This window comes from Bufo gargarizans, chromosome 2 (genome assembly GCF_014858855.1).
Source record: "Bufo gargarizans isolate SCDJY-AF-19 chromosome 2, ASM1485885v1, whole genome shotgun sequence".
Lineage (NCBI taxonomy): Eukaryota > Metazoa > Chordata > Amphibia > Anura > Bufonidae > Bufo > Bufo gargarizans.
The window spans coordinates 493,238,295-493,265,540 of NC_058081.1; the positions used below are offsets into that span (position 1 = coordinate 493,238,295).

Below are 27,246 nucleotides of genomic sequence, written 5' to 3' on the forward strand. Positions count from 1 at the left end.
TAGACTCTTTCTAGAAACAGCACCACCCTTGTCATAGGCTGTGCCTGGTGTTGCTAATGAGCCCTCTTCATGTGACACCACCTCTTAATCAGTGGCACGGTCTCTGGAAGTAACCATGCATAACTAATGTTATACGACTTACTGATACTCAATCGTTGTTTATTTTAATTTCCAGCCACCAATGGGAGAGGATGCAGGCTCCAGGAGGCGTTCCTCTCTGTCAGCAGGTGAAGGTAGGAGAAGATATCCTTCTCAGTCTTCCAGCAAAGGCTCAGGTCACCAGTCATCAAATAACACAACTAAGGAGGACACCAAAGGCCAAAGCCAACCCTCATCTGCCACCTTGGATTCCGAAACGTCAAGAGGAGGAAATTAGAAAGCTTGGAAACAATGATGGTTTTTCTTTGGGGGGGGTGAAGATGTGGGAGATTTCCTGGCCGTGGGGAGGAACGTATGATTCACAAACTTGAGTGGGACTTCCCATTGGAAATAATTATACAAAAATCAGAGACTCCATGTGCTGGAGAAAACTGACTGATCCCATGGCTTTCCTGCAAGGGTGGCGGATGCTTATCCCAAAACAAAGAATTTTAGTTTGCTTAGGGATATAAATTTTAGTTTTTCTTTTAGCAGGAACCTGGAGGAAGGGGCTTGTGTTAGGGAGATATATTTTTTTTTTTTCCTTTTTAAATTATTGACATGCCCTGCCTCTGAGCAGGGGGCTGCCTGGGTGGCAAAATGAGTGCAGGCCTCATCTCTGCTCTGATTGCTGAATGGACGACCAGAACTTTGATGTTACAGGCTTTGAAAGAACAAGATGTCATCACACACGTCTCTGGTGGAAAGTTTGAAGCCTGTTGGAGTTTACCTGCTGTCATCTTGCGGCTCTGAAAGCATTCTCTTCCGGTTGCTACGTGGAGGATCTAGCAGTTGTCCACCAGATGGCGCTGTATCTCTTGGTTTCATTTGCAAGTTCTTCACAGCTCGTTGCTTTCACGACAGCCCTGCTTTTATTTTTTTTATTTTTTCCTTTTTAAAGATATATATATATATTTTTATTTGTTTTTTGTTTTATTGTTACTTCAGACTGTGAAAGAGAAAACTACAGAAGACTTTACTAGCAAATGGCTGCAAAAGAAAAATGGTAAAAAAAAAAAAAAACTTAAAAAAACTATATAAAAAAAAAAACTGCCTTCACTTTCCCTTTAAAATTATTGTAAGCGATGATTAAACAGAGTACAAAAAGTTGCCTTATTGTAACCTTGAAACTTGCAGAGAGCTGCCGTTTTCCTAAAAATTGGCATCAGTCAATCAAAAGCAAAGACTGCAGAGCGGTGACAACGCGTGGCAACAAATTCACGCCCCCTCATCACTGCCACCCATTTCAGATCTTTGTCGCTTGCTGTCTCCAGAGGGTTGTTACTGGGTATTTACAGAACTGTTTCACTCAATGCAGAGAATGACCGTCACCCCCCCCCCCCTCCTTTTTTTTTTTTTTTTTTCTTTTTTCTTTTCCTATCCCCTTGAATTATGGTCATTGGGTATTGGCGTGTGTGCACATATGTATGGGCGTGTATATCTTTTATATACGCATGTATACATAGGTGTATACACACTTTGTGGGTTGGTTGTTGTGCATCTGCTGTGTCTTTTAGGCATATAATTCTACCAAATGTTAGGAAAAGTCCTGGTCCTCCATGTCCTTGATGATCTTGGGTTCTCGACAGGTTGAAAGTAACAAAAACAACATTTTCTTGACTGATCAACCATATCACTGCCACATTGTCATCTGGGCTTTTGAAAGCTGGTACGTCTGATTAGAAAAATATATACCACCAAGTAGGACGGCTACTTCTCAAAGGTTGATGGAGAGCAGTGCAAACAAGGTGCAGAATCCTTTTGTATGTTTTAGGCTAGGCATAAACTGCCATTCCATGCAATGTGAACTGACATTTCATACTCTAGGTTGGGTCAAGGCAAGCAATAAGGGTATCCCCTCAGAAGGTAAATGTGATGCCGTGTGACAAACGTAATGTTATGATCCTCAAATTACTGTATTCTCCCGTGGCTTTCACACCCCACATAACGAATGGTCCCTATGCATTGGTCGGTTTTGTTTTACAAGAGTCTCAGATTTCAACATAAACTTGGCGTCCCCACGCGGGCGGCCATTTTGTGAGCTGTTTGTATTCACTGCAAAGTGATCATGGTCTCAGCTCACAGAATTGGTTCCCGGCTATTTTCCGATTCAGCAGCCGCTGACATCGAGAGGTCGTCATTTCCTTAATTTTTATTTTTTGTACTCCTTTCGAGTACTCCGTTCTCACTGCATGCTGCAATTATCCAGTTGGGTTTCATTGCATAAAATTTAGGGCTGGATCCTTAAGGAAATATAATGCTGGTGACTTAATGGAAGCAGATGGTTCCCTTCGTATTCCCTGCAGCTGAAAAGGAAAAGTAAAAAATAAAATAAAAAAAAGTTCACCATTGCTGGTGTCTGGGTACCGGCATTTCCCTACTTTTCTGTTAGCGGTCTTTTGTGGAGTGTGGTTGAGGGGTAGGAATGAGTGTATGTAACCCTCAGAATCCCTTTGAAGACATCTTGATGGTGCTTTAAGACAACCTCTCAATACCCCTCCTTTTTTTTTATATTTATGCAGTGGAAAGGGTAAATCGTAACCCAATATATGCTTTTTTTTTTTTTATTTTTTTTTGGGAGGGAAGGGAATGTTTGCGCTAAGAAAACATATATCTTCTATTATGTATAGATATATATATATATAGATATTGGTCATGACTACATGGTTACACCCTTATTTGGCCTAACTTTTTTTGTAATATGTTCAGGTTTTTTTTTTTTGTTTTTTTTTTTTGTTTCAATTGTTCCTCTTGGAATTTTGATATTTGAGGGGAAAAAATACAATTTCCAAATTTGTTGCACCTTAAACTAGATTTTTGACTATTCTAGTACTGGTAGAACTTAACTGGTACTGAGCTACCTAGTGCCGGTACAGGGAATACCATTGCCTACTTTTGAGCAGCTTTCTCAAAAGCTACCTGGTGCGTAATTCTAGTGGCATTTTTAGCCCTGGGATGGGCTTCACTTCCCACTTGTTAGGGACAACACACTAGGCTTTACAACTGTTCTAGATTCTCAAGACATGAAACTCTTGGCTTCCAGATAATCGGGTTCTGGCATTGTCATTATCTCCAATTACCCCCCTTTTTCCCCCATGCAATCATATGCCAACCTCCAAATACCATACACATGCAAAGGTTTGACTCCATGCAAGCTGCTTTCCCTCAACATGGAATGCTACAAGTACCTACTCCTGACCCTTATAGACCAATAAATAATTAAAGAACAGAAAAATTAAAACCTAAAAACAACAAAAAAAATGTAAAATACTTGAATGAGCGCTTGTATTATAACATTAATATTATTCAGAGTATCCATTCTTATTGCGTTATGATTTTGCTTATAGCTGTGCTTTAGTCATGGTAATTTGTGGTAATTCTACTTTTTCCTTTTTAATACAAAAAAATGTATAAAAATAAAAACCTTAAAAGACCAAACTCTGTTGTGATTGATTTTCTTATATTCACTTTTTTTTTTTTTTTTTTGAGAGTTTGATATTGATGGGCCTATCCTCAGGATCGTTTAGGCTTATGATCTCATGTTCATCAGTCACATGGCCTAAATTCAGCTCAGTCTAAGCAAATGGGTCAGAGCTGCAATACAAAACACAGCCTGGGGATAGGTCATATGTATATTAAATGCCTGGAAAACTCAAGATTAGTGTATGAAACGCCAGTCTTGATTGCCACTAGGGGGAGCTTATTGCTTGTATCTCCAATTCAGTTTAATAGCGTTCTCTAGTATTGGCAGCAGGCAGACAGAATTTACAGTGAGGAAGAGAAGTGTTTGAACACCCTGCGAGTTTGCAAGTTCTCCCACTTAGAAATCATGGAGGGGTCTGAAATTCACATTGTAGGTGCATTCCCACTATAGAATGGAAAAAAAAAAAAAGGAAATCGCATTGTATGATTTTTAAAGAATTTTTGTCTTGCACTGCTAAACATAAGTATTTGAACACCTGAGAAAATCAATGCTAATATTTGGTACAGAAGCCTTTGCTTGCAATTACAGAGGTTAAACGTTTCCTGTAGTTCTTGACCAGGTTTGCACACACTGCAACAGGGATTTTGGCCCACTCCTCCACACAGATCTCCTCTAGATCTGTCAGGTTTTGGGTCTGTCGCTGAGCAACTCGGAGTTTCATCTCCCTCCAAAGATGTTCTATTGGATTTAGGTCTGGAGACTGGCTAGGCCACTCCAGAACCTTGATATGCTTCTTACGGAGCCACTCCTTGGTTATCCTGGCTGTGTGCTTTGGGTCGCTGTCATGTTGGAAGATCCAGCCACGACCCATCCTCAATGCTCTGACTGAGGGAAGGAGGTTGTTGCTCAAAATCTCACATTAAATGGCCCCATTTATCCTCTCCTTAATACAGTGCAGTTGTCCTGTCCCCTTCACAGTAGGGATGGTGTTCTTGGGATGCAACTCGTCCTTCTTTTTCCTCCAAACACGACTAGTGAAGTTTAGACCAAAAAGTTGTACTTTGGTCTCATCTGACCACATGACTTTCTCTCATGCCTCTTCTGGATCATCCAGATGGTCATTAGCAAACTTCAGACTGGCCTGGACATGTGATGACTTGAACAGGGGAACCTTCCGTGCAATGCATGATTTGAAACCGTGACGGCGTAGTTTTCGACAGACAGTGACCTTTGAAACTGTGGTCCCAGCTCTCTCTTTATGTCATTGACCAGTTCCCCCCTTGTAGTTCTGGGCTGATTCCTCACTTTTCTTAACAGTGATACTCCACAAGGTGAGATCTTGCATGGAGCCCCAGTCCGAGGAAGACTGATAGTCGTCTTTAGCCTCTTCCATTTTCTAACAATTGCTTCAACAGTTGATCTATTTTCACCAAGCTGCTTGGCAATTGCCCCATAGCTCTTTCCAGCCTTGACAGGTGCTACTAAGTTAGATCAATAAGTGGACTTTTTAAAGGCACAGTAACAGGTCTTTGAGAGGCCAGAATTCTTGCGGTTTCTTAGGCGTTCAAATACTTATGTTCAGCAGTGCAAGACAAATACATTCTTTAAAAATCATATTATGTGGCTTCCTGTTTTTTATTATTCTGTCAGAGTGGGAATGCATCTACAATGTGAATTTCAGACCCCTCCATGATTTCTAAGTGGGAGAACTTGCAAAATCGCAGGGTGTTCAAATACTTCTGTTCCTCACTGTATATCATTTAGGGTGCATTCAGACCACCATATTTATGGGTCCGCAATTTTGTGGAACGGATGTGGACCCATTCATTTCAATAGGGCCGTAAATGATGCAGACAGCACACTGCATGCTGTCCGCATCTGTACTTTGGTTCCACAGGACAGTAAAAAAGGTAGAGCATGTCCTATTCTCGTCCGCAGTTGCGGACAAGAATAGGCATTTCTATCACAGGGCTGGCCGTGTGCGTTCCGCAAAATGCAGGCTAGGTGACCAGTTAACGAAATATGGTGCTCTGCAGAATCCAGAATGGCTGGCTGTGGCTGCTCTGTTTAAACTTATAGAAGGAAAGGTAGCTCTGGAGGTGAAATATATTGTAGGAACAGAAACCTTCATAAACATCCGTGGTCATCGGGGTTGCCAACCATAATTTTCTTTTTTTGGACAACTTATCCCAAAGCCAACAGTTTTTACAGACAAATTTGAAACCCAATGAACGATAAAGATTCTAAGTAATCCATGTCTGTAGCTCAACATATTGATAACACCTCTTCGTTACCAGCATTTACTGAGCAGTAAAATGGTAATTACCACCAAAAAAATCCAGCCTAAAAAAAAAACTCATCAATTTATTTTTATTTTTCATGGACTGTCCAGAAATTTCTGGATGGTTGGCAACCCTGGTGGTCATATAGGCTCTATATAAACTATGAACAGGTGACGAGGAAAGAGGCAGACACATGTTTTATAAATTATACCTTTACTATTTTATTCCAGGTTAACGCACATTCAGTCATACTTCATTTTAAATATGAAATGTGAAAAGACAATTCTATCTGTACATTTGTTAGTTATTGAATTAAAATAAAAATGATTATTGCACTCTTTAATACATTCAATTATTATCAAGTGTTCTACCCGGCAAGCTGTGGTCCATGCAGGGTCATCACCACGTTCATCATCAACTTTGGCGCTATCATTCTAAGTCTAAAAGAATGGTCCGCTGCCTGTGGACTCTTCAGCTGTTGTGCAAGTACAACCAGCCATGCTGGGAGTTGTAGTTTCGCAACAGCTGAAGCACTACAGGTTGGAGGCTGCTCTTTTGACTTGTAGGGCTGTCAGGCGATGAAAACTGACAAAATGGGACATGTCCTATTTTTTTATGGCCATTATTCACCCTTAAAATTGACTTGTAAATGTTTGGACCCGACCCTGGTAATGGCTAGAAAATGGCTACAGAAAAACTAATGTCCCAAAGTGTGAACTCAGCCAAGCGAATAAAAGCACTTTGGTATTTGCCTATACAGAAACCATACAATTCCAGTATTGGTAAAGGAAAGTCCACCAGGATGTTATTCTGTTTTCTTGGGTGGATCAGGAATGCTTTGAGTCAGAGGGGTTAAGCTCAGTAATAATATGTGTCTGTCATAGGCCTTGGTTTGCTTGAATATCAGGTCTGTGCCATGCAGTCGGTCAAGAATTCCTAGCACTCCATAACATTGGGTAAATCTAGAAGAGAGGAGTGGAAATAAAAATGCAAAATGACTATTTTGTCTCCAGTTGGTGAATGAGACGCTGCAAATTTTTATTAGAAAATATAAATTCACTAAACGGAGGGAAATTTCCTAGAGCACCTTTCACCGATTATGACATTGTGAACTAAGTATACAGACATGGAGAGCGGCGCCTGGGGATCTCACTGCACTTACTATTATCCCTGGGCGCCGCTCCGTTCTCCTGCTATGCCCTCCGGTCAGAGTTATGGTAGGCGGAGTCTGCCCTTGTTCTTCTGTAGCGCTGTCCAATCGCATTGCAGAGCTCACAGCCTGGGAGAAAATAACTTCCCAGGCTGTGAGCTATGGCCAGCGCTATAGAAGAACAAGGGCAGACTCCGCCTACCATAACTTAGTGACCGGAGATACCGGAGGGCATAGCGGGAGAACGCCGCTCTCCATGTCTGTATACTTAGTTCACAATGTCATAATCGGTGAAAGGTCCTCTTTAACAACTTTTCAGTCTTGTTCTGGAAGGGTGGATACGTTTTTTTTCAGTCTTTGACAAAACCCTCTTTTTAAACCTCACCCTCTTTGTACCCACACCCCTTTTTGTGACTTTCAACACCCCTCAATGCATATTTTTGTGTCTGCCTTAGGCCTCAGGCACATGACCGTTGTGTTTTGTGGTCGGCAAAATACGGATGGCGTCCGTGTGCGTTCCGCAATTTGCGGAACGGCGTGGACAGCCATTAATATAACTGCCTATTCTTGTCTGCAAAACGGAAAATAGGACAGGTTAGGCTACTTTCACACTAGCGTTCAGAGCGGATCAGTCTCAGACGGATCCGCTCATATAATGCAGACGGTGGCTCCGTTCAGAACGGATCCGTCTGCATTATATTGTTAAAAAAAATTCTAAGTGTGAAAGTAGCCTCAGACGGATCCGTCCAGACTTTACATTGAAAGTCAATGGGGGACGGATCCGTTTGAAGATTGAGCCATATTGTGTCATCTTCAAACGGATCCGTCCCCATTGACTTACATTGTAGGTCTTGACGGATCCGCACGGCCAGGCGGACACCCGAACGCTGCAAGCAGCGTTCAGGTGTCCGCCTGCTGAGCAGAGGCTGAACGCTGCCAGACTGATGCATTCTGAGCGGATCCGCGTCCACTCAGAATGCATTAGGGCAGTACGGATGCGTTCGGGTCCGCTTGTGAGCCCCTTCAAACGGAGCTCACAAGCGGACACCCGAACGCTAGTGTGAAAGTAGCCTTATATATTTTTGGGCGGACCACGGAACGGAGCACCGGTTCTTTTGCGGCCCCATTGAAGTGAATGGGTTCACATCCAAGCCGCAAATACTGTAGCTCGGATGGGAACTGAAAACAACGGTCGTGTGCATGAGGCCTTAGTCTCAGGCACACGGCCATGTTTTGCAATCTGCAAAACATGGATTCTGGCTCTTTACGTGCTGCCATTTTCTTTTTAACTTCACTAGAATTGTCCTATCCTTATCAGCAAAACTGACAAGAATAGGACATGTTCTCTATTTTTTGCAGGTCTGTGGAAAGAATGTGCGCATGAGGACAGCATCTTTTGCAGCCCCATTGAATTGAATGAATGGTTCAGCATCAGGTCCGCAAGAAAAGGCAGACCTAACATGCTGTCGTGTGCCTGAGCACTAATTATGCTGTATCCTGATGCCACACACAGTGGAAGTTAATGGGCTGATTTTGAGGGGCAAGCACCCCTTCATATGACACCTTGGAGATTTGTCAGCTCTTCCAAGAAGGTCTCCTCTTTTCCATAAGCCTCCTGGACTTTTGGGAGAGCTGGCAACTAAGGGTACTTTCACACTAGCGTTTTTATTTTCCGGCATAGAGTTCCGTCCTAGGGGCTCTATACCGGAAAAGAACTGATCAGTTTTATCCCCATGCATTCTGAATGGAGAGAAATCCGTTCAGGATGCATCAGGATGTCTTCAGTTCAGTCTTTTTGACTTCACAGGAAGGAGATAATACAGCAGCATGCTGCGTTTTTATCTCCGGCCCAAAAAACTGAACACTTGCCTGAATGCCGGCATTTTTTTCCATAGGAAGGTATTCCGCTCAGACCTTTTTAAAAATGTAAAAAATATATATATATACCGGATCCGTGTTGCCTGATGACACTGGAAAAACGGATCCGGTATTGCAGAGGATTTTTTGACTGATCAGGCATTTTTCAGAATGATCGGGATCCTGATCAGTCAGAAAAAAATGACATGCATACATTTTGCCTGATCCGGAATCAAACAGCGCAAGTGTGAAAGTACCCTAAGCTAATGCTGTTAGGGTACTTTCACACTTAGTTTTCTTTTCCTTTCCTGCACTGAGTTCCATCCCAGGGGCTCTATACCGGAAAAGAACTGATCAGTTTTATCCTAACTCATTCTGAATGGAGAGCAATCCGTTCAGGATGCATCAGGGTGTCTTCAGTTCAGTCTTTCACTGTTCAGGACGGAGATAATACCGCAGCATGCTACAGTTTTATCTCCGGCCCCAAAAAACTGCCTGCATGCGGGATCCGGCATTAGTACCGTATCCGGTGTTCAAAATACCGCAATGCCGGATCTGTTTTTCCGGATGACACCAGAAAGACTGATCTGGCATTTCAATGCATTTGTAAGGCTACTTTCACACTAGTGTTTTTCTTTTCCGGCGCTGAGTTCCGTCCTAGGGGCTCAAATCCGGAAAAGAACTGATCAGTTTTATGCCCATGCATTCTGAATGGAAAGTAATCCGTTCAGGATGCATCAGGATGTCTTCAGTTCAGTCTTTTTGACTTATCAGGCTTTTCAGAAAACCGTAGCATGTTGTATTTTTATCTCTTGCCAAAAATCCTGAACACTTTGACTGAACGCCTGCTCTGGCCTTTTTCCCATTGACTTGCATTAACGCTGGATCCGGCGCCGTGTGTTCCGTCAAAACAGATCCGGCTTTTGCATGTTAAACCCGAAAAATTTGGATCCGGTTTTTCCAATGCATTTTTTCATTGTGATCAAAATCCTGATCAGGATTAAAATGTAATCCGTTTTCACACGTTTTTCCGGATCCGGCGGGCAGTTCCGTTAACGGAATTGAACACCGGATTCAAACACCGCTAGTGTGAAAGTAGCCTAAGGCCTCTTTCACACTTGCGTTGTCCGGATCCGGCGTGTACTCCACTTGCCGGAATTACACGCCGGATCCGGAAAAACGCAAGTGTACTGAAAGCATTTGAAGACTGATCCGTCTTCAAAATGCTTTCAGTGTTACTATGGCACCCAGGACGCTATTAAAGTCCTGGTTGCCATAGTAGGAGCGGGGAGCGGGGGAGCGGTATACTTACAGTCCGTGCGGCTCCCGGGGCGCTCCAGAATGACGTCAGAGCGCCCCATGCGCATGGATGACGTGCCATGCGATCATGTGATCCATGCGCTTGGGGCGCCCTGACGTCACTCTGGAACGCCCCGGGAGCTGCACGGATGGTAAGTATGCTGCTCCCCGCTACACTTTACCATGGCTGCCAGGACTTTAGCGTCCCGGCAGCCATGGTAACCATTGAGAAAAAGCTAAACATCGCATCCGGCAATGCGCCGAAACGACGTTTAGCTTAAGGCCGGATCTGGATCAATGCCTTTGAATGGGCATTAATTCCGGATCCAGCCTTGCGGCAAGTCTTCAGGATTTTTGGCCGGAGCAAAAAGCGCAGCATGCTGCGGTATTTTCTCCGGCCAAAAAACGTTCCGTTCCGGAACTGAAGACATCCTGATGCATCCTGAACGGATTTCACTCCATTCAGAATGCATTAGGATAAAACTGATCGGGATTCTTCCGGCATAGAGCCCCGACTACGGAACTCTATGCCGGAAGACAAGAACTCAGGTGTGAAAGAGCCCTAAGACTGATCAAAATCCTGATCAGTCTTACAAATGGCATCAGTTGGCATACGTTTTGACAGATCCGGCAGGCAGTTCCGGCGATCGCTCTGCCGCAAGTGTGAAAGTACCCTTAGTATAGGAACTGAATGTTAAGGCTATATTTAGGGTTGACTAAGATGTGGCTGTGCAAAGAGGGAAGCACACTCCCCCCAGTACTTACTTGAGATGATGAAAGTCATGGAACTCTGGGGAAGGCAGGAAGGGCAGGTGGTACCCACAATGTGATATGGTGGTGACAAACAGAGCAAGACTAAACCATAGCATGATGGTAGTTACGTGGGATCCCATCAGCATTGGCCCAGCTATGGATGGTAACATGTTGGAAAGCTGCAGTTGGAAAAAATAAAAATAAAGACCAAAGTGACTAGCAAGAATGAAGGACTTTGTGAGGAAAATAAATAAATTATAAGACCTTGAATGCTTCCCACATCGTAAAGGGGTTTCCATGAATAAGATTAATATAAAGATTCAGGCTTATCTGCTCCCCGCCACTCCGTGCTGGCTCAGGTGTGTCTATGTTCTGGTCCCCAGTTTTTCTTCCAGCGCAGTATGGTCACATGCTCAACTGCAGGCAATGACTGTCTTCAGGGGTGACATGGTCACAAGCAGCAGGACACAGCTGAAGCCAGTCATTGGCTGCAGTAGAGCATGGACATACTGAAGCCAGTGTGGAGACGAGAGCGGCAGGGAGCAGGCAAGTATTAACTTTTGGCTTCCTGAAGCAGGCTGGGGGCATTAGGTAAAAACGTATTCCTGCAGTAGAGCATGGACATACTGAAGCCAGTGTGGAGACGAGAGCGGCAGGGAGCAGGCAAGTATTAACTTTTGGCTTCCTGAAGCAGGCTGGGGGCATTAGGTAAAAACGTATTCCTGTATGCTGTCCGCAAAAATGTGGATTTTTTTTTTTTTTTGCGGATTAGATGCTGTTCCATTCACTTCTATGGGGCCCTTTTCTTCCATTGCACGGCTCGGCAAAAAAAAAAAAATGAAACCTGTCCTATCCTGAAAATCAGGACATGGCCCTGTTGAAGTCCTATGGATCAGCAAAAAAATGGAATGCAATCAGTTTTTTTTGCGGACATGCATATGGCCGTCTGAATGAGCCCTTAATCCCATGTTCATATATCTCCACATTGCTTAAAAAAAGAAATGTTTAACATATGCAAATGAGCCTCTGGGAACAACAGGGGTGTTGCCATTACACCTAGAGGCTCTGCTCTCTCTGCAATTGCTGCGTCCTATACACTTTGACAGGGTCAGGCATGATGACATGTCAATCAAAGTGGAGAGGGTGTCGCAGTTTCAGAGAACCTCTAGGTGTAATGACAACGCCCCTGTTGCTCCTAGAGGCTCATTTGCATATATCAAAACATAATTGTGCTCAGCAATGCGGACACGTATGAACATGGGACCAACACAGATGTCTTCAGCTGCCAAGAGCACATGTAACAGGTCAGCCAGTGTCATAGGTATAAAACTGCTGACAGGTCCTTTAAGTGAATGAATGCCTTGACAACCACTTAGCACCCTGCTATTGTGTCGAGGAGGGACACCTTCCCTCTAACTGCTCAGATGCTGTGGTTCTCTGAAGGGTTAAGGCCCCTTTCACACAAGCGAGTCCCACGCATCGGACTCACATCGTGCCTAAAGGAGAGCAGCCGTCCTGACCTCCCAGCACTGACGGGGTCGCACAGCATTATATTGATTTATGATGCTGTGTAACCCTTACAGTTCTGGAATGTATTGGATAACACTGACAGCATTATTTCAGTGTTATCCAAAACATTCCAGAACTGTAAGGGTTACACAGCATCATAAATCAATATAATGCTGTGCGACCCCGTCAGTGCTGGGAGGTCAGGACGGCTGCTCTCCTTGAGGCACGATGTGAGTCCGATGCGTGAGACTCGCTTGTGTGAAAGGGGCCTAAAAGGATTTTCTAGGAGTTTTACGCTGACCTATCCTCTGGATAGGGTATCGGTGTCTGATTGTGGGGGTCCGACACCTGGAACCCCTGCCGATCAGCTGAGAAGGCACCAGCACAGTAGCACTGTGGCCTTCTCTCAGCAAACTTGTGCTTGGTATTGCAGCTCAGCCCCATTCACGTCAATGGGGCTGAGCTTCGCCTAGGCCATGTGACCAATGAAGGTGACATCACCCAGCCTAGGAAAAGCTGGAGAAGGTCGCAGCTCTACTGCGGTAGGTGTCAGGTGTGTAACCTACACAGACCACTCCATACATTCCCTTGAGACCTGTGATGTATATGTACATCATTAGTCATCAAGGAGTTAAAGTTCCAGGCCCAAAAGTCTTGGTCTGCACTACGTAAAGATTGTCACATGGAAAGTAACATGGCATATAAATAGGCATTGGTTGTCATGAGTTTCATAAAGTGTTACCTATCCTTTATTTTTTGGGGCTTGGCTACATGGCAATTTTTGGTCACAACAGTGTCACGTGACCAAAGATCGCAGTCTAGCGGGGCTGCCATAGGAATTAATAGGGTTTGCTGCAACAGTGACCCAAAAAAAACAAAAAAACAACAACACTGTTGGAGAAAAATCAAAGGGGCAGTAACAATTAAAACGTGATGTTTATTATTATAACTAAAACAAGTAAAGTCCCCTTACAAGACAAACAAACAGATACGGTCGGGTCCTGTGTACAGGTGTGTCACTGGATCAGTGACCCATTGTACCCAGGATCCCTAGGGCGAGCCCTTTATAAGGTTGTGCGGACCCCAAAGGTCAGGAGGTGCCACAAACAGTGCTAATAAACCCCGGCAAGGGTGTCCTAGATCCCACTTGGAGAGCAGGAACGAACCCAGGTGGGATAGAAAATAAGGATGGGTCTTACCGGTACCGGGGCAAACCGTGCTTGATGGTAAACAGTCACGGCAGACGACCAAGGTAAGTTCTTATTCTAGCACATAGATAGGGTGTTCCGGTCCGGGGGAAGGGTACTTCGTAGGTAGGAGGTTGCCTTTTGGAGAAGGGGCCGCAGGGGGAACAACTGTCCCCACCCTAAACGGTGCTTTCACCGAACTTACACGCATATATAAGGAGCACATCAGCTCCTGGTGGGAAGTACAGGGCCTAGACCAATACATAAAACAAGGCATAGTACCACGTGGTCTCCGTATATCCCTGACTCCTGCCAATCGTATTAGAAATCTCGACCTTCTGAGAAAGTGGGAGAAAGAGGCGACAAACAGTTCTCTTAGGTTCATGCAGATACTCTTAGATGAGGAAAGGATTGTCCTTGAACGAGTAGAAAAAAACCTGGGGGATCAGATCGAAATCACAAAGAGGTTCCATCAAGATCCCGAGTTCAGTAATAAGGAAACACAACTGCAGAATACCATTGAGCGTTATCAGTATCACCTCAAAGAACGCAAACATAGACAGTTTTCCAGAGACTCACAGGACTTCAAAGAAAACAAAGCATACCTTTTTCTGACAAACCCCGATAACCCCCAGAAAACAGATCAATCCTCCACCGAGACTGACATCTCAGATAACGAAAGAGAGAGACAACCCATAACTAGGGGCCGGGGAGGGTATAGAGGAAGGCGTCGGGGGGGTCGCTATAACACAAACCATTATAGCAATCAATCGCAATGCATTCCCCCCACCTCACAATCATCCTCCTCATCATCTACTTTTTTAGATCAAGGGATGCATTACGATCTGCGGAATCGTATCAACCAACCCCCGGCAACACAACAGCGTTAACTGACGATAGGCTTGTGATTAATCTGTCATCTCGACCTCTGACTCCAACTGAGGTCAAGATTTTGAGACGGGGCCTATCGTTTGTACCAACCAGCCGATTTGACCTATTTCGCTGGACCAAGGATCTCCACCTGTTCGCACGCAAACTTAGGTGGCATAAACACTTCCAACTAAGGGATAAAAAAGAAAGTCGCGAACTGGGAATACCGGTGGAGATCCTTGGTGATGTTCGCTTTCTGTACAATCTGGATAGCATGCCAAGCAACCCTGAAGGTAAAGGTCCTTTTACGGACCTGAGAAATAAGAGCTCTAAAATGCCGCCCACTGGGGAAATCTCGTGCATTGACGTCTTCCTCAAGCATACCCTAACACAACTCTCCACCTTGGACTCATCTCCCATGAGGTTCAACTGTAGCAAGGGAGAGAGGGTTGCACTACAGACATTAGAGAAGGATAGACAAATAGTGATTAAACCCTCAGACAAAGGGGGCAATGTAGTTGTTATGAATACCTCAGACTACAAAGATATGTGCCTTACCATTCTCCAAGATACCCAGGGATATGAAATTCTGTCCACCAACCCCACCTGTAGATTCCAAAAAGAACTACTAGATATCCTTACCCAAGCTAAGTTGGATAAGCTCATCAGTGTGGATGAGTTCGCATTTCTCTATCCCCCCCACCCAGTAATGGCGACCTTTTATTGCCTGCCAAAGGTTCACAAAGAGACAACACCCATTAAGGGACGTCCTATTGTGTCGGGGGTAGGGAACCTCTCACAGAATGTAGGTATCTACGTGGATCGGATACTGAGTCCTTTTGTACAAGCGCTGCCTTCGTATGTGAAGGATACCGGGGATCTCCTAACTAAACTTGAGAACATAGAGATGGAACCGCATTGGCTCTTGGCGTCTATTGACGTGGAGGCCCTGTACTCGTCCATACCGCATGACAAGGGTTTGGATGCAGTGGCTCATTTCCTAAGAGCCAGGGGACTGCAGTACACTGCACACAATAACCTGGTCCTACAACTTCTTCACTATGTTCTTCATAGTAATTTTTTTCTCTTTGATGGTCGTATCTTCCACCAGCTCAGGGGCACCGCCATGGGCAGTTCGTGTGCGCCCTCCTACGCGAACTTGCTCCTGGGCTGGTGGGAGGAGACACTGGTCTTTGGTGATACACCAAGAAGGTACCTGGAACATGTGGTCCTCTGGTCCCGCTACATAGACGATATTTTCGTTCTGTGGAGCGGGCCAGAGGACGCGTTCACCACGTTCGTAGAGGACCTGAACACCAATAACATAAACCTCAGGTTTACCTCCGTCATAGTGAAGGATCACCTTCCGTTCCTAGACATCTCCATCTCTAGGGGTAGTGGCGGTAGGGTACAAACAACCATCTACCGCAAAACAACGTCCACGAATTCCCTTCTCAGGTGGGATAGCTGCCACCCTACCCCACTTAAACGGGGCATACCGGTCGGACAATATTTAAGACTAAGACGCAATTGCTCCGATACCGGGGAGTTTAAGCGCCAGGCCGACGACCTGAGAAGGCGCTTCCGCGAACGTGGTTATCCAGACAGGACACTTAAGGGGGCCTATCAGAGAGAGTGCACTGAAACACGCACCTCTCTTTTACACCCTATTAAGAACCTGGTCAGCGAGCCTAGGAGACTGATACGGGTCATAGGGACTTTCGATGCGGCATCCACCAACGTAAGAGAGATCATAGGCCGCAACTGGGGGACCCTTTTGATGGACCCGGACTTGACCACGGTACTAAGCCCTCAACCCTCCGTGACCTTTAGGAGAGGCACAAACCTGAGAGATAAATTGGTGAACAGCCACTACTGTCCACCTGAGAAACCCAGAACGTGGCTGGACAACCCGGTCAAGGGCTGCTTTAGATGCGGACATTGCAGTTTCTGTGGTCAGCTCACCCAAAGCAAATCCTTCGCGTTGGACCCAGGTGGCCATGCCTATCACATACGTGATTTTATCAATTGTCGTACCACAGGTGTGATTTATCTTATCACCTGTGAGTGCGGCAAGCGATATGTCGGGAAGACCCGCAGGGAACTGCGCAAAAGGATGGGTGAGCACCTTGGGGACATACGGAACGATAGGGACACTCCAGTGGCAAGGCACGTCCAGCATCACCATGGGGGCCGTGCATCTGCGGTGTCCTTCCTGGGCATTGAATATGTCCAGAAGCTCCAACGTGGAGGCGATTGGGATAAACGTATACTTCAGTGTGAGTGTTGGTGGATTTTTAAATTAAAAACCACCCACCCACTAGGCTTAAACGAACAATTGCATTTTGGTTGTTTCCTGTGAAAGGACCATAAGTGTACATCGCCTACTTATGAACTTATGAATATACTTTCTTCCAGGCAAACCCTCCTCATCTGGTTCTCCCCCCCCCCCCCTTTTTTGATTGGACCTCATTTGGGCTCATAACCATAGTACCATATGTGACGTCTAATCCTGCTAGGGTATGCAGCAACCTTTTTTTCTTTATAATTGCTGCTTATTTGCTTGTCTCTGTAATAACAATAAAGATAGGGTACCTATTGCTAGTCATGGTGGTTTTCCCTGCCATTAAATATCCACTTTGTTGTCCGATATGGAGGTCCTGTAACTATGATCCTCCATGGACCAACTACCTGCGAGTGGCTTGTAGCAGCTGAGTCTGAAGGATACACTCAGCTCCACCCTCTCAGCCTCTCGGAGATGCCGCGATCTCCGCCCTCCCAGCGTCAGCCAGCTCCGCCCATTCAGCAGCGGTCACCGGCCTGGTGATGGACGGACTGGGATGTGGGCGTATGCATAGCGGAGGGACGGCCGCGGCGCTCCTGACTGATGACGCTGCACACGTGACCCAGAACTTGGGCCGCGTCATCAGACTGGGACCGTCAGGTCTTCTGACTGCGCCTACATCATCAACCTGCGCCACCCATTGGAGAGTGGTGCACGCATGCGCAGCGTCCCCTTACGATTTAAAAACAGTAGCGGCGCGCAGAGTAGCGCTGCCAGACGCCATACATCCGGCCTCAATAAAACGGAATGACGCCGGCCTAGCCAGTTGGATGCCATACGCACCAAGGCTTTGACTGTAAGTACAAGCATCTTTTATTGCCAGAATCCCCACCTTTATGTTTGGAGATTATGTATCCACATATTGCTTTTAGGGGATCATTGTACTTTTGTATGCTGCCTTTTCTTATTTCAGTAGTTCATGGGGCGTTTGTACGCTTTTTATTCTTTGTGTTTCAGATGTACCTGGATATGCCATACGCACTCTAGCTACAGAATCAACCACGTTATTCACCATTAAGTGGTTGGAGGTAGCCAGTACCTCCCTCCTACTAGCCCAGCATAAGCTTAGTTTCTTATGTGGCTGTTAGGACTCTCGTAAATAGACTAAGTATACCTAATGACCTTTTCTAGTCTGGTCTAGGCCACGGGCGTTCAGTACTACAACACCGACGCCTGGTGACTTGGACCACAGCCACTAGTACCAACCCCTGTCCCCTGATGACTCAAGAGGTTGTCAGTACTAGTACTCTTTTTATGTATGTTCCATTTTTGACGAAACGCGTAGGGACATATGAGCATACCACTTACACTTAGGGGCATATGAGCATTTCCTCAATTTGCCCACGGTGTTATTACCATCTTAGTCCAACTAGATTAGGTGTTCCCCTCTCCATTACCCTGACAGGGTCTCTTAGGGACCTTATTGCAGGGCAAGGTTCCGGACGGGACCACCCCTTGCGGGGCACGGATCCCGTGTTAGGGTAACAGGGTCACAGTAGGTCAAGTAGGGCGCTACAGGGACAGTTGTTCCCCCTGCGGCCCCTTCTCCAAAAGGCAACCTCCTACCTACGAAGTACCCTTCCCCCGGACCGGAACACCCTATCTATGTGCTAGAATAAGAACTTACCTTGGTCGTCTGCCGTGACTGTTTACCATCAAGCACGGTTTGCCCCGGTACCGGTAAGACCCATCCTTATTTTCTATCCCACCTGGGTTCGTTCCTGCTCTCCAAGTGGGATCTAGGACACCCTTGCCGGGGTTTATTAGCACTGTTTGTGGCACCTCCTGACCTTTGGGGTCCGCACAACCTTATAAAGGGCTCGCCCTAGGGATCCTGGGTACAATGGGTCACTGATCCAGTGACACACCTGTACACAGGACCCGACCGTATCTGTTTGTTTGTCTTGTAAGGGGACTTTACTTGTTTTAGTTATAATAATAAACATCACGTTTTAATTGTTACTGCCCCTTTGATTTTTCTCTTACGCTTGACAGCAGTATCTTGGTGAGAGGTGCGTCCGCACCGTTCTCACCCTTATAGGACAACTCAATTAATTTTTTTCCTTTAACAACACTGTTGGATTTTTTTGTGATTCCTGTGTCACGGTTGCAGCAAATGTGTGAGTCGCAGTATGACCTGATACCTATGGAAGCCCCGCTACACTGCAATACGATGGAAAATCGCTTGTTATGTCTCATACTTACAATGTGTTCCACTGGATGAGCGTACAGTGACACTACTCCTATCGGTGCTGTCCACTCGTGGTGCTTTTTATGGATTTGTTTGTAAAGGCTTGGGTGATGGAGCAATCTACAAAAACAAAAAGTTGCTGATTTCTGCTCAATAGCATATTTATCTACTTTCTGAAAAAACCCTTTAAGCCAAATACATACCATGGTATTGGGCCACGCCAAAAATAAAAATAAATAAATGTGGGCACAAGCCCTTAAAATTAATACCCACCCTGTAATACCATTTTGCTTGTTTTTTTTTTCCAGTTCTAAATTAAAAAATTTAGTGGAGAATAATTTCCTAATATACTGCATCTGGCATGGAAACTAGCATATGTGCAGTACCGTGCATGGTATTACTCGAGGTAGGCCACTAATGTATGGTGGTCATGTGCCCCTCCATCAGCGGCCATGTTGGGGCAGGATCATTATGTATATACAGGAGCTGGTGCTGCACAGCATGGGACAGGAATGCTGATCATGCTCCTTTTACAGCCTACAGGAATAGCGTAAAAGGTCCAACCCCTTGAATCCACCCCATTGTCCTTTTCATATTACCTGTGTGAGTAAAAGAAAAGTATTTCTTCAACCATCGCGAAGACTGACAATTCTAGTAGTACCCAGTGAAATGTAGGCAGCTCCGTACCACATGGGTTGCCCTTCCATTTAAGGAATGGATACATGAGGAAGACCATGGGAAAGGATAGGAAGAACTGGTTAAACAAGACAACTTTGACTGCATGTTTGAGCTTTTCTGGATCCACCTAGAAGAGAACAAAGCCATTTACATTATAAGCATCGTATATAACCACTATTTCCTCCAAATGTATCAAACGGCACACGTTTGTTAAATGTAGCTCATCATTAAAGGCATTAATCAACTTATTTTTTATTTATTTTTTATCACAGCCTTTCAGAGTGGCTGGACCCACGGCGTGGTTTATCTGGTTCATACTTATCTGGTTCCAGCTCCACTGCCACCTCTGCAGGTTCCAGGTCTCTGGGAATCAACATCGTTTCGACGGGGCAGACCGCATGTGACCGCTGCAGCCAATCACCCATGTGCATGTAACCCAGTGATGTACCACATGAGGCCACATCACCACTGAGGCTGTAGCGGTCACATATGTACTGCCCCGGCAACAGGATGCTGATTCCCAGAGAATCAGTACCATGCGAAGTCAGCAATGGAGCTGGAACCACCCAACGGCTGGGGACCAGGTAAGTATGAACCCCAACGCAAGACCAGCCACTCTGAAGTTTAAAGTTGGATAACACATTCAAACCTAAAACTTTTTTCTAAAAATATAACATTTTTTTTTTCTACACTACCTCCCTACTAGAGTGGCCTTGGAACTTTTTAGAGACTTTTTTTTTAAATGTCACAGTAAATCTGTAGTGAAACAGCATAGCTAACCATACCCACTTTTTCAACTATTTTTCAAAATTCCCCCCAAATGTTCCTCTCCACTATTGCTTTTCTGGTCCTGTAACCAACATAAAACATACACTCACACAACCAGTAAGTAAAACTAGAGAGAGAGGCAAGAGTGAACTAAGAAATTAATAGCGGTTATAGTGTAGAAGGAGTGGCACTGCACTTGATCACAGCAAATCCCTTTTATATTAACAGGATCGTCACCGGGATACTTAGCGGGGGTGCATCTAGGGCACCGCAGCTGTCGATGGTGCTCTGCCCAACATGTAACCAGGCAGTTACTGCTTCAATAATCTTGCATATAAAAAAGACAAAGGGCAGCACTCACCATTGCTTGTAGAAGTTTTTCCTTTATTCCTGGTCCAGACAAAGCACTGAGGTGTGAAACGGCCGTCCTAACCCAGCTGGTGCACGCTTGTTATGTTGTCCGCTCTCTACCAGGAATAAAGGAAAAACTTCTGCAAGCAATGGTGAGTGCCGCCCTTTGTCTTTTTTATGTGCAGAACTAAGAAATTATCCCCCACGTATCCTGAAGTGGATGAAAAGAAAAGTCAACCATTCATTCTACGTGGGACTGCCAGGAATAGCCAAGCGCTGTACTCGACAGTCCTGTAGAAGTGAAAAGAGTGGTGGTCACGCATGTGCTCAGTCAGTACTAAACCCGACTTTGGTTTGCTATTTTAGATTGTTTTTAAAGACGCAGATGTGATTACCAAATTAATTCACTGAATGTCTCACGCGTCTTTGGTTGAAACAAATTTTGCCTACACGGAGGCAATACATTTTAATGCTGTACGGAGACTGCATTAAAACCAAAGTGTTTGAACAAATCGATTTCTGATCACTGATCCGAAGCTCGATGCACTCAACACTACCTGTGACAGTTCAGGGAGAGAACCGAAGCAGAAAGGACAGGATCAGCTCCAGGTTCATGTGAGCCCTTGGGCAATAAAGTCTCAGTGGCATTGTGCATGACACACGCAGCAATGAAACAGCATGTTATATATATATATATATATATATATATATATAAATAAAATGGGACGAGCTGTAGTTTTTACCATTTTTGCATACATACACCTTTTCGGGGTATAATATACCCCTATATAGTGCCCACAGTAAATCCCCCCATAGTTCTTCTCTCCCCCCTTTCCACGTAGTTCCCCCTCATAATGTGTCAGTACAAAATATCCCTATATAGTGCCCCCAGTAAATGCTCCCATAGTGCTCCGCTGCCCTTCCGCATAGTTCCCCCCCATAATGTGCCAGTAGAAAATGCCTATATATAGTGCTCCTCTTCCCCATAGTGCCCCCCATAATATGACAGTATAAAATGCCCCTATATAGTGTCCCCAGTAGATACCCCTCATAGTGCTCCTCTTACCCCCTTTCCCACAGTACCCTCCATAATGTGTGCCAGTACAAAAAGGCCCCTATAAAGTGTGCCCCATAATGTGCCAGTAAAAAATGCCCCTATATAGTGCACCCAACAGCATTGTGCCAAATAAATAAAAAAAACACTAATACCTCCGTGCTTCTGGCAGCGGCCTGTGTCCTGCGCTGTACACTACCGGGACAGGCGGCACGACGATGATGACATCATCGCGCTGCCTGTGCCAGCCTCTGATAGGCTTAAGAGGAGCGGGGAAGGAAGATGCCGCTCCTGTGCCCTCCTGCAGCATCCAACTGTATTGCTGTGCTGAAAACGGCAGATTAATGTAGAAAGAGGAGCGCTCTTTTCCCATGGCCCTGCTGCTGCCGCCACCCCCTACTTGTCTCCAGGGCCGTGCCGCCTGAGCCGATCATCTCAGCTCACCTATTTGGTGGTACTGCCCTGGGGCCCCCCGGCACTTGCCTGGGTATGCCGGATGCTGACACCGTGCCTGGACACACCCCTTGAGCTGAAAGCCTGAAGAAAAAGTAGCAGAGCAGTTGGAGCGATCTCTGGATCTATGTGATGTACATGGCTAATTCTAGAAAGAGACTGTCATGCACTGTATAATCTCTCATTTTCATTTTTTACATTACTAAGTGGAATAACCCCTTTAAAAATGTCTGCCCACAATTGAACTTGGGTGTTATTTCTTTTTAGTAAGCCCCCCTGCAGTTAACACAATTAGCTTGCAGCTCTGGGGTTTCATTCTGTACAGGAATAATATAGGCATGGAGTTTGTATGTTCTCCTAGTGCCTGCTTTACTTTCAACTGAGCACTATTATAGTCAATGGGGACGGAGCAGCGGCACGGCGAAATAGCGGCAGGACGGATCCGACAGGGTGAACAGCCTGTCGGATCCATCCGGCCGCTAGCGTGAAAATAGCCTTAAAAGAGTTTTTCTGGGGTTACAATATTTATGGTCTTCAATTTCAGATTGCGAGGGTTCAACTCAAGTGAATGGGACTCTAGCTACACTATCGGGCACTGCCAATAGAGCACAGCTACAATGAAGTAGCTGATGGTGGGAGTGCCAGGAGTCAGATCCCACTAATTTGATATAGATGGCCTATACTAGGGAAATCTACAGACGAGCATTTGGTTCTCCATACATACCGGGTCATTCTTTCCAATTTGAATTTTATACTGAGTTAAAAAGTTTGGTTTTCCGGTCAAGTCAATCATCATCAGGATTGCATTGTACATCCAAAAGGAAAGACTGGGAATTATCACGACCCCTGAACAAAAAGATGCAAAAAAATAATAATCAGACCATAGATAAATGATTTACAATTAAACAACAGTACAGAGGGCCATTGTCAGCACCAGGCGCACTGGGCTTGGTAAACATACTCGATTGGGATAGACAGGGGACCTATAGGAAGTCCAAGAGCCCATATACACCTCAAACCGGCCCTGAACATAAAGCAGCATCAACTATGTGTTTATCTACTCAGCGGCAAACAAGGGCCTAGGTTCTGACCCCAGCCAAAACGGAGCCCATTAATTCTGGCACTGGGCAAACCAATCTGAAGCTCACAGTTGAGAGGATTACTTACTGCTGCCATTTATTTTTTTTGACATTTTTGGGTTATTTCTTCTAGTCCTTATTAATGGTATGGACATTGCATGAAATTATGAAAACACTGTGACATACATCTGTTATGGTGGGTAATGGTGGATTTGAGTGTTCCTCAGTGGTGTAACTGTAGGTTTTGCAGCGGTCAACGTTGCAACTGGCCAAAAAATCTAAGGAGCTGTGAGAAATGAAAGGTGGAATCTGATTGGTTTTTATGGGTAACTAAACTAGTTCTATTTTACACCAGTTTGATAAATGACCCCATAAATATTTATATATTTCAATCTGCTCAGAACCTCCTCATCTATAACATGCTGCTGGTGAAAGGTTCCTTTTAAGATATAGTACCAATAGTGTCTTGGAGATTATGAGCTCCTTACAAAAGAACCACTGGTAATCTGGATTAAAATACCAGCATTGCCTAACTATGCCTGGAATGTACAGTATATTGGCAAACATCAGGTGGTACTACAATATATCACAAGAGAGAGCGAGTGTTTTCCATTTCTGGAGTAATTAGATATACAGTAACGCTAAAAAAATAGCAGTCCAACATCATTAACCTGATAATGACTGGTTTTGGTAGAAGTGCTAATTCTACCTAGAAAATAATTTACTTATAAGGCTACTTTCACACTTGCGGTAGCAGGGTCCAGCAGGCTGTTCCCGCGAGAGAAAAGCCTGCCGGATCCGTGCTAACGTTAGCCCACTGTGCCGCTGGCAGTCCGCTCCGGAGGTCTGGCTGCAGCACGGCAAACAAGCTGAGAGGCAGCTGGAATAAAACTACAGCATGCTGCTGTCCAGCAGCCTCTCGGACTTCCTGAGGCACAGTGGGCTACCGTTTGCACGGATCCGGCAGGCTGTTCCCCCGCCGAAACAGCCTGCTGGACCCTGCTACCGCAAGTGTGAAGGTAGCCTAAGTGTAGTAGAGTACTAGAAAAATAATTGGGACCCAACAATTAGGAGGTTGGATGCCACTGATTCTGAGTAATTGAATCATTCATTGAAAGGGGCTTGTTGAAAATAATAGCAGTGAGGATTTAAATTGGTTGATTCATTCTGTGGAAGAACAGGTGTTCATTTTGGTCCTTGTTTAAAGTAGTAGGCGATGGGCAAATATTGCACATGTTGGTTATAGTGCGCCTGAAATACTGGGGAAAATGGGATGCCCCAGACATTGTTCTTATGAAGAAAATACTTTGATTAAAAAGTTCATTGGAGAGAAAAAAACATATTGAGAAGTGCAGCAAATTATAGGCTGCTTAGCTAAAATGATCTCAAATGCCTTGAAGTGGCGACCAAAAGACACAGAAGTAAGTGGGGAACTACTGTCCGAATGAATCGAAGAATAACCAAAAGGGCTAAAGCTCAGCCAATGATCGCCTCCAGAAAGATCAAGGAAGATCTGAAGTTACCAGTGAGTACTGCTACAATCAGAAGACACTAAAGTAAAACCTAGTTACCAGCAAGAACGCTCCTCAATGTCCCGAGGTTAAAAAATGCATCTTGACATCTGCGTCTCTCCTCAGGACACCTCTCGATTCGTTCAAACCTGGGGCCCTTGGGAAACTTTCCGAGGATCAGACGAGTTTTGTAATGCCCGTCTATAATCCCGCACTCCCCCACCCTCTCCTTCCCCTGTACCTTTCCTCTTTGTCTGTGGTCTACTGTTATGTGCCCTCCTTTGCTTGTTTTTTGTTATGTACATGTCTTACTAGGCTTAGATTCATATAGCCTTCTCTGCTTCATGTAAACAATGTGATTCTCTTCCTCATGTGTTGCCACATGTTCTTACTGCCTTTACGTATGGGAAATTGTACCTTGTTACCTCCTTTGTCTAGAGATTACTCTATAATGTATACGGCATTGCATGACATTGCAATATGTTACCTTTTGTATCACATTTTCATCTACTTATTTAAAAAACTCAATAAATTCTTGAATGAGAAAAAAATACATCTTGAATAGGTAAAAATTTGCTAAGGAACACATTGACTGGCCCAAAGAGAAATGGTGCAACATTTTATAGTCTGATGAAGGCAGTATGTCAGACGACCCCCGAGAACTGGATTCACTATGAAGACAGTAAAGCATGGTGGTGAAAAAAATCATGATATGGGGATGTTTATCATACCATGGTGTTGGTATTTATAGCATATGAGGGACCATGGTCAAATATGAAAATACTGGAGGAGATCGTGTTGCCCTATTCCAGTGATGGGCAAACTGCGGCTCTCCAGCTGTTGTAAAACTACAAATCCCATCATACCCTGCTGAAGGCTGATAGCTGTAGGCAGACTGGGCATACTGGCAGTTGTAGTTCTACAACAGCTGGAGAGCTGCAGTTTGCCCATCCCTGCCCTATGCCCAAAAAAAATGCCCTTGAAATGGTTTTAACATGACAACGACCCAAAACACACCAGTAAGCGAACAACATCTTGGTTAGAGATAAACAGAATTAATGAAAGTGGCCAACCCAATCCTCTGACCACACTCCCATAGAGAACTTGTGGGGTGACATCAAAAATGCAGTTCATGAAAGAAATGCAGAAGAACTGTGGAATATAGTGCAGTCGTTCTGGACTGGAATACCTGTTCAGAGGTGCCAGAAGCTGATCAACTCCATGCAACACAGATGTCAAGCAGTTCTCACACACAATGGTTATACTAAATATAGTCCAGTAATTCAAAGTAAAGTGAAATCTCAAGAATTTTCTAAATTAAATGTTTGAGTTTTTAAAGAAAAATGCTGCCACTGCTATTTTTTTTGAACATCCTAATATTCCCTTTTCTTTACTTTCTGTAAAGGGTTAACACCAACTGGATATATTTTGTTTTTGATTCGGAATTGAATGTGTAGTATTTCCAGTGCATTTGCTTTTATGGAAGTAAAAGTTTTTATAATGATTTTGAAATTTATTGGATTTTTTAAACTCAGTGATATTTTTTTAAACTCTACTGTACAGTTCCTAACACACAATTATATTCCTTATATCAGATTGATTATATCACATAGATCACATAATTTATAATACCCTACAAATCAGGAAGTCAAAGATTTAATTACAAAAGCATAGCAAATAAGACAAGTTGAATCTGACTCAGACTCACCCAGAAAGTATAAAACAAGTTCATTGCCCCCAAAATAGTTGTGCAGCTTTCCCCACTGGGCTTGCCAGAAATCGCCAGAGGCACCCCAAAAATGCTGTAGATGCCTAAGATAGAGAAGAGCTAGTAAGCAAACACAATCGAGCATTGGTATATGTATATATAACATGCACAAATATGCCCCTACCACCCTGCATTTATCCTCTTAGGGCTCCATGGTGACTTTAATTGTGGTAAAATAATTTCAGTAAAGGGAAGTGCAAGAACAACTGAATTTTTTTTTGATATGGTTCAAATTTTTTTAAATCATCACCAGCCGCTACTTCCCCCATGGGAGAACATTACAGTCACATGATTGTCGCAGCAACACAGAGATTATCTCGTATTGGTTTTTTGCCCTAACCTCCAGCCACAATTCATCTGCTTCACCATACAAATCCTATAGGCCCAGATTTACTAAGCCTGTAAGTGGAGTAAGCTTAGACCTGCCCAGATTTATCACAGTGGCTCAGGCTAGATGATGAATTTTGCACAGGAGCAGACACTATGCGCTGACTCTATACCAAGTATTGGTTGGCTTACTTTGAGAAACATTTTGCATCAAACTTTTGGCACAAAATGCCACATTTTAGGTCCTGCCCCT

The 27,246-nt window shown here is 44.5% G+C and overlaps 2 protein-coding genes across 4 annotated transcripts in view; one reads left to right on the forward strand and one right to left on the reverse strand.

Moving 5' to 3' along the window:
- Nucleotides 1–3,576, forward strand: part of LARP1 (La ribonucleoprotein 1, translational regulator) — a 57,210-nt gene extending 53,634 nt beyond the window's left edge. For all 3 annotated transcript variants that reach the window (XM_044281186.1, XM_044281187.1, XM_044281188.1), the window contains one exon: nucleotides 176–3,576. In XM_044281186.1, the coding sequence (XP_044137121.1) occupies nucleotides 176–376 (201 nt within the window). In that variant the 3' untranslated portion in view covers nucleotides 377–3,576. The remainder of the gene's footprint in view (nucleotides 1–175) is intronic.
- A 2,455-nt stretch (nucleotides 3,577–6,031) lies between these two features.
- The window catches only part of FAXDC2 (fatty acid hydroxylase domain containing 2), a 34,147-nt gene continuing 12,932 nt past the window's right edge, over nucleotides 6,032–27,246 (reverse strand). The window contains exons 4-9 of the mRNA XM_044277888.1: nucleotides 26,607–26,710; nucleotides 23,033–23,154; nucleotides 19,604–19,809; nucleotides 19,019–19,124; nucleotides 10,916–11,082; nucleotides 6,032–6,806 (exon numbers count right to left, since the gene is read on the reverse strand). Coding sequence (XP_044133823.1) covers nucleotides 6,650–6,806; nucleotides 10,916–11,082; nucleotides 19,019–19,124; nucleotides 19,604–19,809; nucleotides 23,033–23,154; nucleotides 26,607–26,710 — 862 coding nt within the window. The 3' untranslated portion in view covers nucleotides 6,032–6,649. The remainder of the gene's footprint in view (nucleotides 6,807–10,915; nucleotides 11,083–19,018; nucleotides 19,125–19,603; nucleotides 19,810–23,032; nucleotides 23,155–26,606; nucleotides 26,711–27,246) is intronic.